Source organism: Lagopus muta, chromosome 2 (genome assembly GCF_023343835.1).
Source record: "Lagopus muta isolate bLagMut1 chromosome 2, bLagMut1 primary, whole genome shotgun sequence".
Classification (NCBI taxonomy): Eukaryota; Metazoa; Chordata; class Aves; order Galliformes; family Phasianidae; genus Lagopus; species Lagopus muta.
The window spans coordinates 14,278,082-14,294,654 of record NC_064434.1 but is presented as its reverse complement, the minus strand read 5'-3'; the positions used below and the strand labels follow the sequence as shown (position 1 = coordinate 14,294,654).

The 16,573-nt window shown below is 47.7% G+C and overlaps 1 protein-coding gene across 3 annotated transcripts; it reads right to left on the bottom strand.

Annotated features, from left to right (window-relative positions):
• Positions 1-6,707: 6,707 nt before the first annotated feature.
• ODC1 (ornithine decarboxylase 1) lies at positions 6,708-15,527 on the bottom strand. Of its 3 annotated transcripts, none has more exons than XM_048937597.1 (11): positions 15,299-15,527; positions 13,529-13,674; positions 13,189-13,362; positions 12,874-13,046; positions 12,470-12,604; positions 12,241-12,322; positions 11,843-11,926; positions 10,373-10,535; positions 10,172-10,284; positions 9,252-9,466; positions 6,708-7,353 (listed from the first exon to the last, which is right to left on the bottom strand). In XM_048937597.1, the coding sequence occupies exons 2-11, from the start codon at positions 13,640-13,642 to the stop codon at positions 7,212-7,214; spliced, it is 1,395 nt and encodes a 464-aa protein (XP_048793554.1). In that variant the 5' UTR covers positions 13,643-13,674; positions 15,299-15,527; the 3' UTR covers positions 6,708-7,211. The 3 variants fall into 3 exon arrangements, with proteins under 3 accessions (XP_048793554.1, XP_048793555.1, XP_048793556.1); XM_048937598.1 differs by lacking the exon at positions 15,299-15,527 and adding an exon at positions 15,122-15,247; XM_048937599.1 differs by lacking the exon at positions 15,299-15,527 and adding an exon at positions 14,951-15,066.
• Between the last annotated feature and the right edge of the window lie 1,046 nt (positions 15,528-16,573).

The window sequence follows — 16,573 nt, the reverse complement described above, 5'->3', positions numbered from 1 at the left end:
TCGCCACTCTTTAGGAGAAGAAATGTTTTCTAATATCCAGCCTGAACCTCCCTTGATGCAATTTCAGGCCATTCCCTCTTGTACTAGGCATCCTGCACAGATGTTCCACCAGATTCTGGCGGTTCCTTGGGATCTGGCTCATCCCTCTTCTGCCCCAGCTCCTGGGATGGGTTTACGTTGCAGAAGACAGCAGAACCCTTGCAGTCCCACTCCTCCTCTTCCTTCTTTCCAGCACTTCCCTGGTCCCCTTTCAGAGTAACTCATGGCTTCCCTCCAGAGCTGGCAAGCAGGCACAGTGCTGGCAGCTCGCTCCTCGGGGAAAGGTGGGCACAGCACAGCTGCCATTTGCCATTAATAACCAGAAACAAAACACAAACACTGTGCACTCTTTCCTTGGAGAAAATAAAATAAACTCAGCCAATTCAGATGTCAGTGTTGCACAGCTACAGTTTTTCCTCTGTTACTTCCCTTCTGAATTATTAATATTTGCAAGCAGGCAGCTCTGGTGCTGCTGAGGGACGTGGGCTGATCTCAGAGCCACCTCTCTGCGGTGCCATCGGCTGACACCAGTCCCGCTGCCATTGTCCCTACAGGGCTAAGCAGTCCAACAGAGCACTACTCCCCTGCCATCTTTTCATCTGAACAGATTTACCTCCCTGAAGTGCTCTCTGTTCTGCTGCAGTGGTGGAAGGGCTGTAGATGGGCAGAGCAAGAACAGAGCAGGTTGGACAGGCCTCTGGCAGCAGGGTGCCCAGCACCACATCCACTGGCATCTGGAGAGCTTAAAGGAGGAGACCCAGCATCTCTGGTCAGGCTGTGCTGTCACCCACACTGCACAGAAGTGCTCCTGGTGCCCAGAGGGAGCCTCCTGTGCTTCTGTTTGTGCCCACTGCCTATTGCACTGCACCACCCCCACCATACGTGGCAGAGAACATCTGCACAGCAGTGCCAACTCAAAATGCCACAGGAAAGGTTTACAGCTGCCCATTAAAGGGAACAGCAGCAAACTGCTGGAACCTGGAGGTATTCACTCGAGTGTACTAAAAGAGCAGAAAGATGAGAGTGTAACCTCATGCTTATAGCAGCCCTTGGCAAACAGGATCCCAGATTATTGTATTTTTTAAATTACTGCAGGGAAGCACAGGAATGCCACAGCAGTCAGCCTGAGGTTGGAACCAGAAAACAAGAAATAAAAGCTACAGTGATGTGCAGACATTGCAGATCCTGGGATAAAAGTGATACATTTGGGAAAACATAGAATGGGTTGTTACAAATGGGAATGATGCCTCATAAATCTGTGAGCAGGCTTTGCAGTAATGCAGCCATAAACCAGCTGAAAAGGGGCAGAGGGAGAGACAGTGAGATAGGGGTTACCATTGGAATGGACCTGTCTGGGGCAAAGTGCTGCAGGAGGGCTTCTCAGTGCTGTGACTGAGCAATGGGAATGTCATAGGGTCACAGAAGGGTTTGGGTTGGAAGGGACCCAAACCCACCTCCTGTCATGGGCTGGCTGCTCCCCACCAGCTCAGGCTGCCCAGGATCCACCCGATCCAGCCTTGAGCACCTGCAGGGATGGGGCATCTGCTGCTCTCTGGGCAGCTGTGCCAGGGCCTTACCTCCCTTTGAATAAAGAACTTCCTCCTAACTTCTAATTTTAGTCTCCCCTCCTTTAGCCTAAAGCCATTCCCTTTATCTTACTACCTTCCTGATAAAGACCCCTCCCCATCTTTCCTGTATACCCCTACAGTCCTACAATCCGTATAACCTTGAGCCATAAACAGCCTCTCGCCGTTCATCCTTGTGGTACCGGGAGCAGACAAGCCTCAGTTCTCAGCCACACGGATCTCCGAGCCCAGGTGTTCACTCGGCGGCCACCGTTTGGAGGGCGTCTCAGAGACGGACTCAGCAGTGCGGCGAAGGGCAGCGAACGCCGCCTCCGCGCTGGGACTGCGAGCGGCTACTGCCCCCTGCAGCCATCCATCCCCTGCAGCCACGCATCCATCCACCCCCCCGCAGCCATCCATCCCCCTGCAGCCACGCATCCATCCACCCCCCCGCAGCCATCCATCCCCCTGCAGCCACGCATCCATCCATCCCCCCGCAGCCATCCATCCCCCTGCAGCCACCCCCTGCCCTGCAGCCATCCCCCCAGCAACCCCTCTCCTCTTCTCCCCTTCTCCCCTTCTCCCCCCCCCTCCCGCACCCTCCCGCCCCCCAGGCTCAGTTCATTTTCAGTAGAGTCAAACGCAGTGATTTAGGTAGCTAAGGAGGAATGTGAACGGAAGATATTTGTAATTCTGGTACAGAAGCCAAAGCAGAGCCAGGGAGACACCCACTGCCTTCAGAGTGCAAATACAGCAATGTCTGGAAACACCCGAGTTGCTCCTGTACAGTGAGTTACTCTTCTGGTACCGATCAGTGCTTATTTCAAGAGCAAATTAAATATAATTTCAATTGCAGTTATTGATGTCCTTTTTCTTCTTGACAATCAAATAACGTTCATTTGAGATCTTCATGCAATGCTTTCAGAATCTCAGAATCATAGAACGGCTTGGGTCAGGAAGGACCTCAAAGATCATCCGGTTCCACTCCCTGCTGCAGGTAGGGAGGCCACCCACCAAATCAGTCAAGCACAAGATCAGGTCACTTGAGGCCTATGCCACCCATAGAGGGATAAAGCACTCCCCACCCTCACCGGTGGGCTCCCACTTTTCCAGCTGCCAGGATGAGGGGTGCAGTTTTAGAGGATCAATTTCTCACTTCTTTTTTTTTAATATGAAACCCCATTTGCACCACAGAATGTCAGTTCACTTCCAGCACAAGCCATCTGTAGCTATAGGTGGGTTTATGGAAGGAGTCTGAATTTGTTTCACATCCCAGGTGGCTTCACCACTCAGAGAGGAATGAGGTGATGAGAAGTCATGCCCTCATAGGTTCCCTGACCAACCTGGTGCCCTTTTCCGATGGCATAATTGCACCAGTGGACAAGGAAAGAGCCAATTATGTAATATATCTGAGCTTCAGTAAGGCCTTTGACATGGACCCTCACATCATATTCTACTCTCTAAATTGGAGAGATGTAGATTTGATGGGTGGACCGTTGGATAGATGAGGAACTGGCTGCAGGATTGCACCCATAGAGTGGTGGTCTATATGCCTGGATGGGAGTCAGTGCTGGGACTGGTTCTCTGTAACATCTTCATTAATGTCACTGACCGTGGGATCAAGTGCACCCTCAGCAAGTTTGCAGATGTCACCAAGCTGTGAGATGCAGCTGACATGCCTGAGGGATGGGATGCCATCCACAAGGAGCTAGGCAGGCTGAGCAGTGGGCCCAGGTGAACCTCATGAGGTTCAACAAATTCAAATGCAAGGTCTTGCACCTGGGTTAAAGCAACCATCATTATCAAGGATTGAGAGCAGCCCTGCTAAAAAAGACCTGGGGGTAATGATGGATGGCAAGCTGGCCATGAGCCAGCCATGTGCCCTCACAGCCCAGAAAGCCAACCGTACTCTGGGCTGCTTCAAAAGATGTGTGACTAGCAGGTTGAGGGAAGTGATCCTGCCACTCTACTCTGCACTGGTGAGACCTCACCTGGAGTACTGCATCCGGATGTGGAGTCCACAGTACAGGAAAGACATAGACCTGTGCATCTAGAGGTGGGCCACAAAAATGATCCAAGGGATGGAACACCTCCCCTGTAAAGACAGGCTGAGAGAGCTGGGGCTGTTCAGTCTGGAGAAGAGAAGGCTCTGGAGAGACCTGAGAGCGGCCTTACAATATCTGAAGGGGGGCTGTGAGAAAGGGACAGATGCTTTAGCAGGGTCTGCTGTGATAGGACAAGGGGAAATGGCTTCAAACTAAAAGAGAAGAGATTTAGATTGGATATAAGGAAGAAGTTTTTTGCAACAAAGGTCGTGAGGCACTGGCACAGGTTGCCTGGAGAGGTGGTGGATGCCCCATCCCTGGAGACATTCGAGGTCAGACTGGAGGGGGTTCTGAACACCTGATGGAGCTGTGGGCATCCTTGTTCATTGCAGGGGAGTTGACTAGATAACCTTCAAATGTCCCTTCCAACTCAAATGATTCTGGATTCATCCTGGGGAGATCTTTGTATTCCGCTGTGGTATGATATACTTTTTCCTTTAGTGATCCCAAGAGACAGGCACTGTCACCAATGAGCAGTGACCATCTGAGCAGCAGTACCAGTCTGCACGTGTGCCAGCAAAGCCTACGTGTTCACAGTGAGATAGCACTGTACAGAGCATGATGAGCTAGAAGAGAGCTGGAAAACACAGGCTACTCTCTTGATCAATTAATGGGGCAAAACTGAGCAAAAGCTTTGATGGCATAAGTCTTGGGGAAGGGAAAGCAAAATAAACCATAACCGTTTGCTACTTTATTAGATCACTGCTGTGCTACATGATACTCCTACCAGTGCTAGCCATCAGCTAGCAAACCCCACTGGTTTTCACACAAAAGCTGTACAGGAAGGCTGGCTGCTCCCTTAAAGTGCTAGGTGTTCTCATCAGACACATCTTACGGAGCATGAGCTGAGGCTATGAAGTACCTGCTGTAAAGAAAGATGGTGAAGAAGAGCTGATGTCAGCTGTATCTCCTCTGGGGAACGCTTCTGAGTCCATCATAATGCTCATCACGTTGCCACGGTCCTGGCCTCCAGCTGAGAGAACCACATGGAATTTTGAGACAGAAGGCACTGGAAGAGCTGAAACAGCAAATTGAGTTAGCTGCAGCTCAAGGAACTAAGCGGCAGCCTGCCAAATTCCTCTCAGGCAGCTTCCTTCTTAGCTCCCACACCCTACTGTGCTGATGCTACCTGCTGGGAATGGCCTTCCCTGGCAGGGAGCAGAGGAAGCTGGATGGCAGTGGCTGCCCATCAGGGCAGAGCAGACCTTGGCACCAGTTGCTGTGCAGATGTAACCACCCAGGGTCTCAAAGCAGCTGTGCTCCCTTCTGGCCCAACCATCCCCACACAGACAGGCTTGCCCATGTCTCCTTCAGACACCTGCAGGCTCTTCCAGCAGTACTTCTGTATTCCTGCTAATTTTCTTCTTCACAGGTCAAACACAGTTGTCACAGAGCAGCATTTAGTTGTGAAATTGTTGCACTACAAAGTTTTGCTTTATGTTTGTTACTTTTGCTTTCATATTAAGAATCATCAAGTTCCTATTAATCCATAGAAGCTATAAGCAAACCCCTAGTTTGACTGCAAGGAGTTTGACATGAGATGTAAGCTATCACCATGTGCATGTTACTGCAGTTTGCAGCAAGGTGGTCCAGCAGCCAACAGACAGTTACTGCATACAGGAGAATAAATGCAAGCACTATTTCAGTCACAAGTTTGAAGCTAGGAACGAAGTAACTAAAAATAAGCACTTGCTGCTTCAGGAGAATGAGGAATGTGGAATCATTGCCTCTGTTTATCCAGCTCATTCAGCTGTGGGAGAGCTGAGGCTCCACTAAAAGCAGAGGGTGAAGATTAAACATTGTTTTACGCAGCTGCTTTAGCAGCAATGCAAGCCCTTGGATGACCTCTTAAATTTAAGCTAATTTGGAAGATCAACTTACTTCTTTCCCTCCACAGTACAGAGGCTTACTAAGGTATGCCTGCAGCTCAAGACTGTCAGGCAAACTGAACAGAGCTGGGACCTGTAGCACGTTAGAAATACTTTGCTATTTTGGCCCAAGTGGCAATAAACGAGCACCAGGTCAGCTGGAGGTTGGAATGATCTACCCCAGTAAGCATTCCTTGTGTTAGCTCCTATGGTTTACTTAGTTATTACATTTACTCTAAAAACTTTTGTTCAATATTTCCATAAGGTTAAGTAAAAGCTGTAATGGTATCACATGCATAATAGGCTGTGTCTCATCTGCAGTTCTGCATCCAGGCCTGGGGCCCCCAATGCAAGAAGGATGTGGAGATCTTGTAAGGGGTCCAGAGGAGGGCACTGAGATGATCAGAGGGCTGGAGCACCTCTCCTGTGAGGAAAGGTTGAGGGAACTGGGCTTGTTCAGCTTGGAGAAGAGAAGGCTCTGGGGAAACCTCATTGTGGCCTTCCAGTACTTGAAGGGAGTGTATAAAAAGGAGGGGGAACGGCTGTTTATGAGGGTGGGTAGTGATAGGACAAGGGGGAATGGTCTTAAACTGAGATGGGGAGGTTCAGGTCAGATACTGGGAGGAAATTTTTCACATAAAGAGTGGTGACACACTGGAACAGGTTGCCCAAGGAGGTTGTGGATGCCCCATCCCTGGAGGCATTCAAGGCCAGGCTGGATGTGGCTCTGGGCAGCCTGGTCTGCTGGTTGGTGACCCTGCACATAGCAGGAGGTTGAAACTAGATGATCTGGAACTAAATGAACTAAATTGTGGTCCTTTTCAACCCAGACCATTCTATGCTTCTATGATAGATGAGACATACAATCACTCAGCCATTTGACATGGGTCAGGTACTGCCTTGCTCTATAGTCAGCCCCACATAAGTTTCAGCCTCTTTTCTGCTTACTTGTTTTAACCCTTCTATATGTACCTTCTGTAACAAGCAACTTGTCAAATGCAGCCACAGAACCTGTGCTACATCTTCATTAATAAGCAGATATGCTTAGTCAGAAGCTTACAGGAATTGTAGACTAGTATAAAACCTGCACATTTGGCTTACACAGTGCAATGTTAGCCATATAGAAAGACACGCAACCCCCATGGAACTTCACTACTACAGTTGTCAGAACTTTTTCTAGTCACAAGCCCTGACAAGTTGCTTAATGGTAAGGGTTGAAGAAATGGCTCATGTAGTTTGTGACAGCTCTCCAGGAGAGGTGAATTTGCTGCAGATCAACCAGCACACGACCAGTTATTTCAATATACTTTTATTTTAAAACAGGTAGGTCACAGAACACTAAGCTTAGCCCATTCTGCCGTACACAAGCTACAAATACTTGTTTGACAGGTGAGGGTCAGACTTTAGTAGCATACATGAAAAGTGAATAAAAATCCATATAAAACAATATTCAAATAGTTTCCATAGGAACACAGATAAATGTGACCCATCTCCTAGTCATTTTTTGTTGCGTTTATGCCAAACCTAAACTTTTAAAAAACACTTAAAAATTCTAGCAAGAATTAAGTTAATGGTCCCCCAAATGCCCTAAATTCAATGACTAAACTTGCAGTTAGTTTCTAAGTATTTATTATTTATACATTAATACTAGCTGAAGCACAACTTGCTGGATACTCAATTCCACTTTCACAGGCACAGGAGAGGGGCAGACTAGCAACATCCTGCTCCTCCACTTCAGCTAGGAACTCCTGCTCCTTTATCTGTTGCATTAGTTGCCTAGAAAGAAAAACAGCAACAGTCAAAAGAGTATTTCACTACAACATCCTAGAACAGATAGATGAAATAGTTTAGTTACTACTATGTAGCTACCAGAGCATGAAATTGATGGTTTATAATCCAGACATTATTACTAGAACAAAATAGCAAAGCACAATAGAGTCTGCACATGTCATCTGCAGTCTTCAGTGTAAGTGCCAATATTAAGCTGTTTCACTGTTTCCAAGTAGGATCTCTATATCTGCAGACACAGATATCAGGACCTACGTTTTTATACCACACACCATACAGGTTTCATGACTGAAGAGGTCATTCCAGAATGAAATTCATTCTTCCTTTCCCACACCATCACGTTCTCAGATACCTTGAATTTCAAGTGAGGTTAACAGCAGGAATGTAAGGGAGTTGGCAAAGGAGAACCACAACTCCCTTCATCCTCAGACACTGTACCAAAACAAGCTCAGTACAAAAGAACTTCAGCTAGTAGTTTTTGACTGCTTATCTTACACTGCATGCAAAGAAAAGTTGTGTTACTGCATGGTTGCCCACACGATATGCACTCAGACATAGATCATCCCCTACACATTCTGCAGCTAGAGCTATAAATACAGCTGTACACTTAAACATGTAGAGCACATATCACAAAAGCTTTTGTCTGTGCTGAAAAGACATGCAGCACAACCTCACTAATTATATCTCCCTCAGATAAGGGTTAGCACATGTTAGTAGAATTTTCTTGCCAAAAAAAAAAAAACAACAAACCTCTAAGAAGGGGTGAAAAGAACTGTAGCCTTGGACAGTATGGCTCAGCTCAAATATTACTATCTTAACTGAAGTCTATAATGAAGAAGTTAACAATTCCACAGAGTCCCTTTAAGTTTCAGACAAGTCTGAAGTCTAATGGGAAGCCTAAGGCTTTACATGACACAGCAATGCTTCACTTGACTGGAGGTATCACTAAAGGTGGGGGAGGGAAAAGCCAAACAACAGTGCAAACTTTGTTTATAGGAAGGCAAGGCTAATAAGAGAATGGAGGAAGCCTCTTTTACAGCTAGAACTCTCCCAGATTTTAGAGTTTACAGTAAATCTCAGAACCACCTGATCCTGGCCAAACATGCTAATACTGCTGCCCAAATACTTTCTACCATTTTAATAGGCAAACTTCAGTAGAGATAAGGACTTCCTCTTGTATAAAAGTGGGCTTTTGTGTAAGTCCATTAACCTGCTTTGCAGATAAAAACATCCAGATTACTTTTAACTATTGTTTGAAGATGCAGTTTTGCAGTATTCTGGTACTTAAGTGACCTTGCTTTCCTCCTCTATTTTAGGGTTTCCTGTGGAGATCCAACAGACTGCAGTAAGCAACAGTCCAGAGCTCAATTTACGCCCACAAACAGCTCTCAAACAGAACATACTGTGAAGCTGCACAGTTAAGAACTGTTCCTCCACATTCCTGTCCCTTACAGTCAGGATTCACTTTCACTAGGCTTTCCATTTACAAGATAGCATAATATCAAAACGGTGATTGATTTGTCTCTGATCACTGGCCAGAGAAGCTAACTGTAAAGAATCTGTAACTACCCTGTGTTGTGCAAGACTGAAAGACAAGCTAGAAACCCAGGTTAGTGAATGGACTTGTAGCATTCTCTCTTTAAAAGTGCTTCTAGAGACAAATACACCAGAGCAAAAAATTAAATGGTAGTGTTATGATTTTCTAAAAACATGCAAAGACTACCACAGATGTCGCTTTTCACATTAAAATATGTTTTTCCAGACAATGCTGCAGCTCAGCCATGGCACTGTTTGATACAGCACAGTCACAACTGAGAGGCTTTTCACCAGTTTCTCTAATGAGAGCACTTGGAGGATCAAGTTATTACCATATTTAAGTTACTAACCATGCTGGTCGTGACATCACATAATGTATTGTTGGCCTCTGGAATCCATTGAAAGTAGAAGCTGCCGCAACAGTATAGGCACCCATGTTTTCAAACAGGATCCAGTCACCAACTTGCAGCTCTGGCATGTTACAACGCTCAACGATACGATCCAGGCCATCACACGTTGGTCCCCATATGCTGCAGGAGTAGCAGCTGTCATCTGGTTTAGGCCGCTATGGAGAAGAGTCTAATTAGTCTGACAACTGAAACAGCTTCCAGAAGTAATGTCATGACTGATGTATGCACAGCACTCTGCCTCTTCTCTAGGAGGAGGAAGAACCGGTTGCAGGTCCTTCTGCACCCTTGGCTCTGAATTAAGTTCCACTGCACACCTCCTGTCTTAACATCAGATTCTGGCTATGCAGAGGGAACAGTGAACACAAGAGACTGCTATGAGAAGGGCAGCTCCCCTATGAAGACAGGCTGAGAGAGCTGGGCTTGCTCAGCCTGGAGAAAAGAAGGCTGCGGGGTGACATCATTGCAGCCTTTCAGTACCTAAAGGGAGCCTACAAACAGGAGGGGAATCAACTCTTTGAAAGGGTAGATAACTGCAGGACAAGGGGAAATGGTCTGAAGTTGAGGGAGGGGAGATTTAGGTTGGATGTCAGGTAAAGTTCTTTACAGAGAGAGTGGTGAGGTGCTGGAACAGGCTGCCCAGAGAGGCTGTAGATGCCCTGTGCCTGGAGCTGTTCAAGGCCAGGTTGGATGGGGCCCTGGGCAGCTTGGTCTGGTATTAAATGGGGAGGTTGGTGGCCCTGCATGTAGCAGGGGGGTTGGAGCTTCATGATCCTTGAAGTCCCTCCCAACCCAGCTGTTTTGTGATTCTGAGGGATTTGTCTACAGCCAAACTACCAATGTGCAGTAGTTGTGAAACGTACCTTTTGCAGAACTGGTTTAACATGTGCATGATCATACAAGATGCAATTGAACGATCCATAGACACCATCATTCACGTAATACATGAGTGTTTTGTCATTCACATCATCTTCATCTGGAAGAAGCAGAGACACCAGTAAGAGAGTGCTTGAAAAGAGATGTCCAGCTAGGCTAGAGGGAAGACCAAGTCCAGATTTACATACCATCAGAACCTGTTTGCTCCTTTATTACAATTTTTTTTGCAATGATATTGACTGCCAGCGTGAAGGCTGATGCAACATAGTATCTTCCCGGTTCTGCAATGATAGTTACTTCAGAATCCAGAGGAAAGTACTTATCCAGTGCTGGGTTGATTACACTTGTGATCTAGGAAGTAACACCAGTTGCAAATATTACTACTTCAGCAGCTACCCAGATACTCTTTTTAGTCAGGGATGACTCCCATGCTCACAGTAATGTACTATTCAAACAGATTAGAATACAGAAGTGGCTTACTGTATCATTTGCCTTTGCTTTATTATATTTGGGGAAGACAAAAGCAGCTTAAAAACTTAAACATGAGCTGTTTGGTCACTTAAGTCTCAGTGAAGTCACCCTTCCTAGTCTCATTAAACCAGCATTAGTGCCCTATGTGTCAACACTCTTCAATTCCTGGTCTGTTTCTCATTCTAATAATAATGCAACATCCTCCAGTTTTCTGCATCCCAGAGAAGTCATCTCACAGGATTTTAAGACTACAGAAATCTTTGTCATCATCCCTGGCAGTGTTCAAGAGGCATCTGGATGACGTGCTGCGTGATATGGTTTAGTAGCTTGTGGTGGCAATGGTGATGAGGAGATGGTTGGACTGTATGATCTTATAGGTCGTTTCCAACCTTGTGATTCTATGATCTTGGAAACTGTTGCCTTCACAGCTGCCAAATTATCAGTGATAAAGCTGCCTCCAACCACTGCATGACTGCCTCATGCCACAGAGCCCACTCGCAGCATCTTTTGCACTTGATATTTCATACAAAGCCAGTACAACACTAGGAAAAGTCAGCTTTCATTAACAGGTATAACAAGCAAGGCAACATTAGGCCACATTACAAGCAGTTAATTCACTCTGTGGGACTTATTTGATGCCTCCTTGTGTAAACACATAAGACCATTTAGCATCACTTTAGACTAGCAAGTGTTCTGACAACACTGCCCTACTAAGTCCCCTTAACAGTAAGCCACCTTTTCTTCTGAAAGTAGGTATTTCTACGAAAGCAGACTGGAAAACTGATCAAACAAAAACCCATACACTCCTAACACTAGTTATAAACCAGATCACTTACTGATCTGGTGCTCAAAGCCACTCAGACCGTATGGGTGTTCAGGGTTTTCTTATCTCATGTGGGAGCAGCATCAATTCACAACATCTGAAGTAGACAATCAACTGGAAGAAGTTTATGGCAGTCAGAATTAACCTGCTATACAAGTTCAGCATCTCCACATACTTATGCATTCATTTAGCTCTATCTTGCAAGATAATCTAATTTTCCAAATACAGTCTCCTCTTCTCAACTCCATTTCTGACCAGACGTTCTGTTATGAGCGTGCCTTTATACCAACAGAAGAGCTATGTTTTAATACAGTCCAGCATTCAGAAAGACACCACAACCCAGAACTTCTTAGCAAAGCTATACCTCTTCAAATTTAAGCTTGACGTCTTCAGAGCCAGGGAAGCCACCTCCAATATCAAGCAGATACATACTGAAGCCAAGTTCAGCCTGAAGTGAAATCAAGTGGAATAGTGTTAAGAAAAGCCTTTGGTTTATCATTTTAGCTATAAACAAAGAAATAAATCAGTAAGTCATTCTATTAAGATTTGAGAACAGGGCTAATTCACTGGGGTCTTTTAATAGTCATCTCAGTTTGAGCTGCTAATTTTATTGAAGAACTGCTATAGTAAGCCACCAAGACCTCAGAAACGCTACCATGAAATGAGCAGCTCCAACTTCTAACCCTGTAACCGTTCTATAATTGATTCAGTTTTGCCACAACAGTTAAACAGGAATTCTGAGTTAAATAGAACTGTACTTACTCCCATATCAAACACACAGCGGGCATCGGAAATAGCCTGAACAAATGTCTCTGGGTCTGTACATCCACTTCCAACATGGAAGCTAGAAAGAGAAACAAAATATTAGCTGGTCTTTGGTAAGTCAGTAAGTTCACATAAAACATAAGTCACAATACACAAATGCTTATCTGTCGTCAACTACATCACTTAAATCTTATTCCACGTGGCTGCATTTTGAAATGGAACGCACCTAACTCCAACAATGACAAGGTCCAGCTCTTTTGCACGCTCCAGAAGCAGCCTGCTTGTCTTAAGAGTAGCTCCAAATTTAACACTGAGACGACAAACTGCTTTGGAGTCATCAGTTGTGATACGCAGCACTAACCTGGAAATAGGGAAGAAACCAAGTTTTAGAATAAGACATCATCAGGAAGGTAAGATTTTACAATGAGATCAACCTTAAACATACAAGCTTTCCCGTCTGCCTCCTCCTAACGTGCCAGTACACAGGCTTAGATTTCAGTGGCTGAAGTCGGCTTATTATCTCATAATTTCACATCATATCTTAAAAAAAGAACAAGTTGCAACTAACAGCAAGTGTTTCAGTAACTTGAGAACTCGAGCAGGAATTATGAAACAGCTAGGATAACTTACTTGGCTTTTGGATGGGCCCTTGCAATTTTCATTAGTTCTACTTCACTATCAAATGTCATCATCTGTACACCGCTGCTAGCAGCATGTTTGATTTGAGACAGTTGTTTGCAGGGATTTGCATATATTATTCGCTCAGGAGGTACCCCAACGCTCTGAACCAGCTGTATTTCCGTCTAGAGAGAACAGGTTACAGTAAGGATATATCAAATTCACGAGAACAGAAGTGACAGTGCGTGCTTATGCTTAATTGTACACAAACACTTCACAGCTGAGCATGTGCCAGCACCACAGATCAGAACACAGACAAGGTCTTACCTTACTGGCACAATCAAATCCTGCACCAACAGCAGCAAGAGTCTTCACTACAGCTTCACTATCGTTACATTTGACGGCGTAGAAGGGGGTTACTCGAGGAAGGGCTTTATGCCACCGCAAGTGCTTCTTTACTATGTCCCCGAGGTCAGCAACATAGAAGGCATCCTTATCATCCTAGAGCAAACACACATATTGAAGTTGCAAGCCACAGATAACAGAATAAGTTTGGTCAGCACTTGAGGAGGGAGTTGCCTTGCAGAAAATCCACAGAGGCAACTTCTTCCCCTAGTTTATAAACCTGCAGTGTCACGAAATGCAGTCATTTTCTTCTCATACTTACAGAAGATGACACTTCATTTATTTTTTGGTCAAGGATATCCTTGGCAGTAAAGCCCTCATCAAGGAAGGTGAATTCAAGTTCTTCTTTGCTGAAGCTACCCATGATTCCTGACATTCCAAGCTTAGGTGGAAGGACTTGAGTGTAAGCTGTTGATACAAAAAAATAAACAGCCCACAGACAAATGTTATTTGAAGTCATACAGTTCACATTCATTGTTTCAAATCCATGCAGTCATTACACGGTGGTCATAGAATAGATAGCTATGATTCCTATAGTGGTTACTGACAACCTTAATTAAACGGGTGACACATTAGGTTTAATCAGAACCAACAAGACTCTCTATAAAGCAGCCATGTCAGATTGAAGGCAAGCTACCTTCTGTTCAGCAAGTGAATGATGCACAGAATCTATCAAAACTAGTAATAGCAGATACTATTTAACTCCATGAAGTTTCCCTCATCTTTTCCTTTGCTTCCACACCAGTTACTGTTAATGTTATGGCTAGTACTGGTTTCAATGTAATTACCACTTTTCTTAAGCACTACAGTAACTCAGCAGCTCCTGGGAGAAAGTTTCCAAGTTATTTTTGACATAATCAGAACACACTGCTTACCTCTGAGCAGTAACAACTCTCAGTAATTCAAAGGAAATGGAATATCTGGCTCTATCAGTGGTTTGGACTTCCCTGCTCTATGCACAGCCTTCAAGCTACACGAGAAGAAAACCTGAGCTGTCAGGAATGGTAGATACAAACCAGCACAGCAGCTTCTGATTGCAGCCCGTGGGCATAAATTGAGTCTTGTGAGTAATTCCAATTAACACTTTATAACCAGATTTCACACAAGTCTGCAACAGCTCTCCAAAGCTAACAAGGAGCCAACTAGAATCAGAACAAGGAGCCCCTGAGAACCAGAACAAGAAGGCAAAAGGACATTCCTCTGCCACCCAAAACCCGAGCGCAGGGCAAGTTACACAGCTCACTCTAAGCGGGGAGCCACACACAGAAAGGCAGCTTGCTGAAGCACATCTATCTGTGCGCTGCTTTTTAAAGACCTCAGGGCCGCAAGGCTGCCAGTGAGTCACAGGGAAGATTGGGTTTCATGTAACCCCATCCAGCCCCGGGCCTTCCCTCAGCACTTTCCCACTTTATCGAGTCACGCAGATGAGAGCCAAGGCTTTCACGGCTTTAAGTTACCCGGTAACCTTCAGCTGCACCGCTGCTCACCGCTTACAAAAGCACGTTACCCTTTACAGCCTTGCTTTCAGCTAGCGATCCCTCGGGCCGTCCACCCCACACACGCCTTAAGCTTCAGGCGCTAAGCTCCGAGAAGCGACTTCAAACCTCTGACCTCCGACAACCGCACGTCCCCCAGCTGCTGCTAACGGGGACCACTTCGCGTTACTCGACCGTTTCTCACTTACGCGACGAACTGGAGCTTCGACGCAGACTAAGCTCTAACGAAGCCAAACGCGGCTCCCGACCTCCACCCACAACGTTCGCTCCTGCAGCGCCCGGCACGGCCGATCCCCCCACGTTCCGCGCACACGCCGACCCGGCGCTGCCGCCCGCCCCCCGCAGGGCCCGCCACGCACCTGCCGGCGCCACGCTGCCAACGCGGCCCCGAGCCGGGGATTCCCCGGGAGGAAGGAGGCGGAGGGAGGCCCCGCGCCCGCCGGCGGCGGCCGGCTTCCCGCCCGGCCCGTTGGCAGCGGCCCCGCAGACACGTGGCTTCGCGCCGGCCGGCTTCCGCCCCGCTCCCCGCTCCTCACCTCGGGCAGCTGCCGTCGGAGCCCTCCGGGTGCCCTGGCCCCCGCCTCCTCGGAGCCGAGCGCTGCGGAGCGGGCCGGGAGGCGCCCTGCCGCCGGAGGGGAGCGGCGGAGCGGCCGCGCGGAACTGCGGGCGGAGCGGGCGCCGCGGCTGACAAAGCTTCGCCACCGCCGCGGCGCTTCTATTTATAGGGCAGCCGGCGTCGCCATGGCGACGCACCAGCTCAAACCAGCCGCGATCGGCTGGGACCGGGCAGGGACCGCGGCCAGCGCTATTGTGACGTCAGCGGAGAGCACGAGCGCGGAGGCCCCGCCCACGGACCCCAACGCCCCGCCTGCTGCCCCTAACGCCCCGCCCACCGACCGTAACGCCCCGCCCACCGCGGGTGCGCTGAGCGCGTCAGGTCTCTGCGCAGCGGCCACCTCCGGGGCACGGGCTCGCAGGGGGCGCTGGCTCGCACGGGACGCGAATACTGCAGCGCAGGCTGGAGCAGTTTTTCTGCACCATGGCAAAGCAAATCGTGCAGAAGCCACGACTGCCTATCTTTATCCCCCCAGCAGGAGAGCAGCTGCTGGGGGAAAGTGGGGACCTGCTGCCCTCAGTCATCCTCGTGGTGGGGATTTCACTGCTGCTCTTGTGGTGGGAACCCATCTTCTGCAGCCACCCTCATGTGGGTCTGCTCTCAGCTGCTCTAATGCTGGGACCTGCCACCCACAGCCACTCTCACACTTGGGACCTTCTTCCTCAGCCACTGTCATGGCTCAGACCCACCGCTTCAGCCTCCCTCACGTCAGGGCTGCATGCAGCAGGGGCAGGAGGGACGTCCAGGTCACAGTGTCCTGGTCAGGCCTGAACGTGGCTGTAGACCCAGCAGCAGACCCTAGTGCCTCCACAGCTCCCTACATGGCTCCATCTGACTCATGCAAAGCACTGCATGGGCCAAAGATGCTTTCCAGAAGAGGGCACTGGAAAAGCATGTGTTGTCAGGAGACTGAGCCACATCATCCTGCTGTTCCCCTCCCTGGTTCTCCCCTTCTCACCTGCTGCCCACTCAGGGCTCTGGCTGCCGTGCAGGGACAGGACAGGGATTGCACACCAGCTGCTATCTTATACTTGCACGTGTCCTATACCCTGCATGGCAGCAACCCCACCGCTGTCCATCTCCACGTGTGCAACGTCCAGACCTGCTGTGAATTGTCCCCACCACTCAAAGAATGTCATGAGAGAAAACCTTTCCAGAATTCACTTTGCCACCTTTTGTGACACACTTCCCAGGT

Coding starts and splice junctions, on each gene's coding strand:
- ODC1 (XM_048937597.1), bottom strand. CDS start 13,642: ATGTCAGGAATCATGGGTAGCTTCAGCAAAGAAGAACTTGAATTCACC. Junction 13,363..13,528: donor TAAATGAAGTGTCATCTTCT/GTAAGTATGAGA, acceptor TGTTTGCTCTAG/GATGATAAGGATGCCTTCTA. Junction 10,285..10,372: donor GGAGCAAACAGGTTCTGATG/GTATGTAAATCT, acceptor TGCTTCTTCCAG/ATGAAGATGATGTGAATGAC.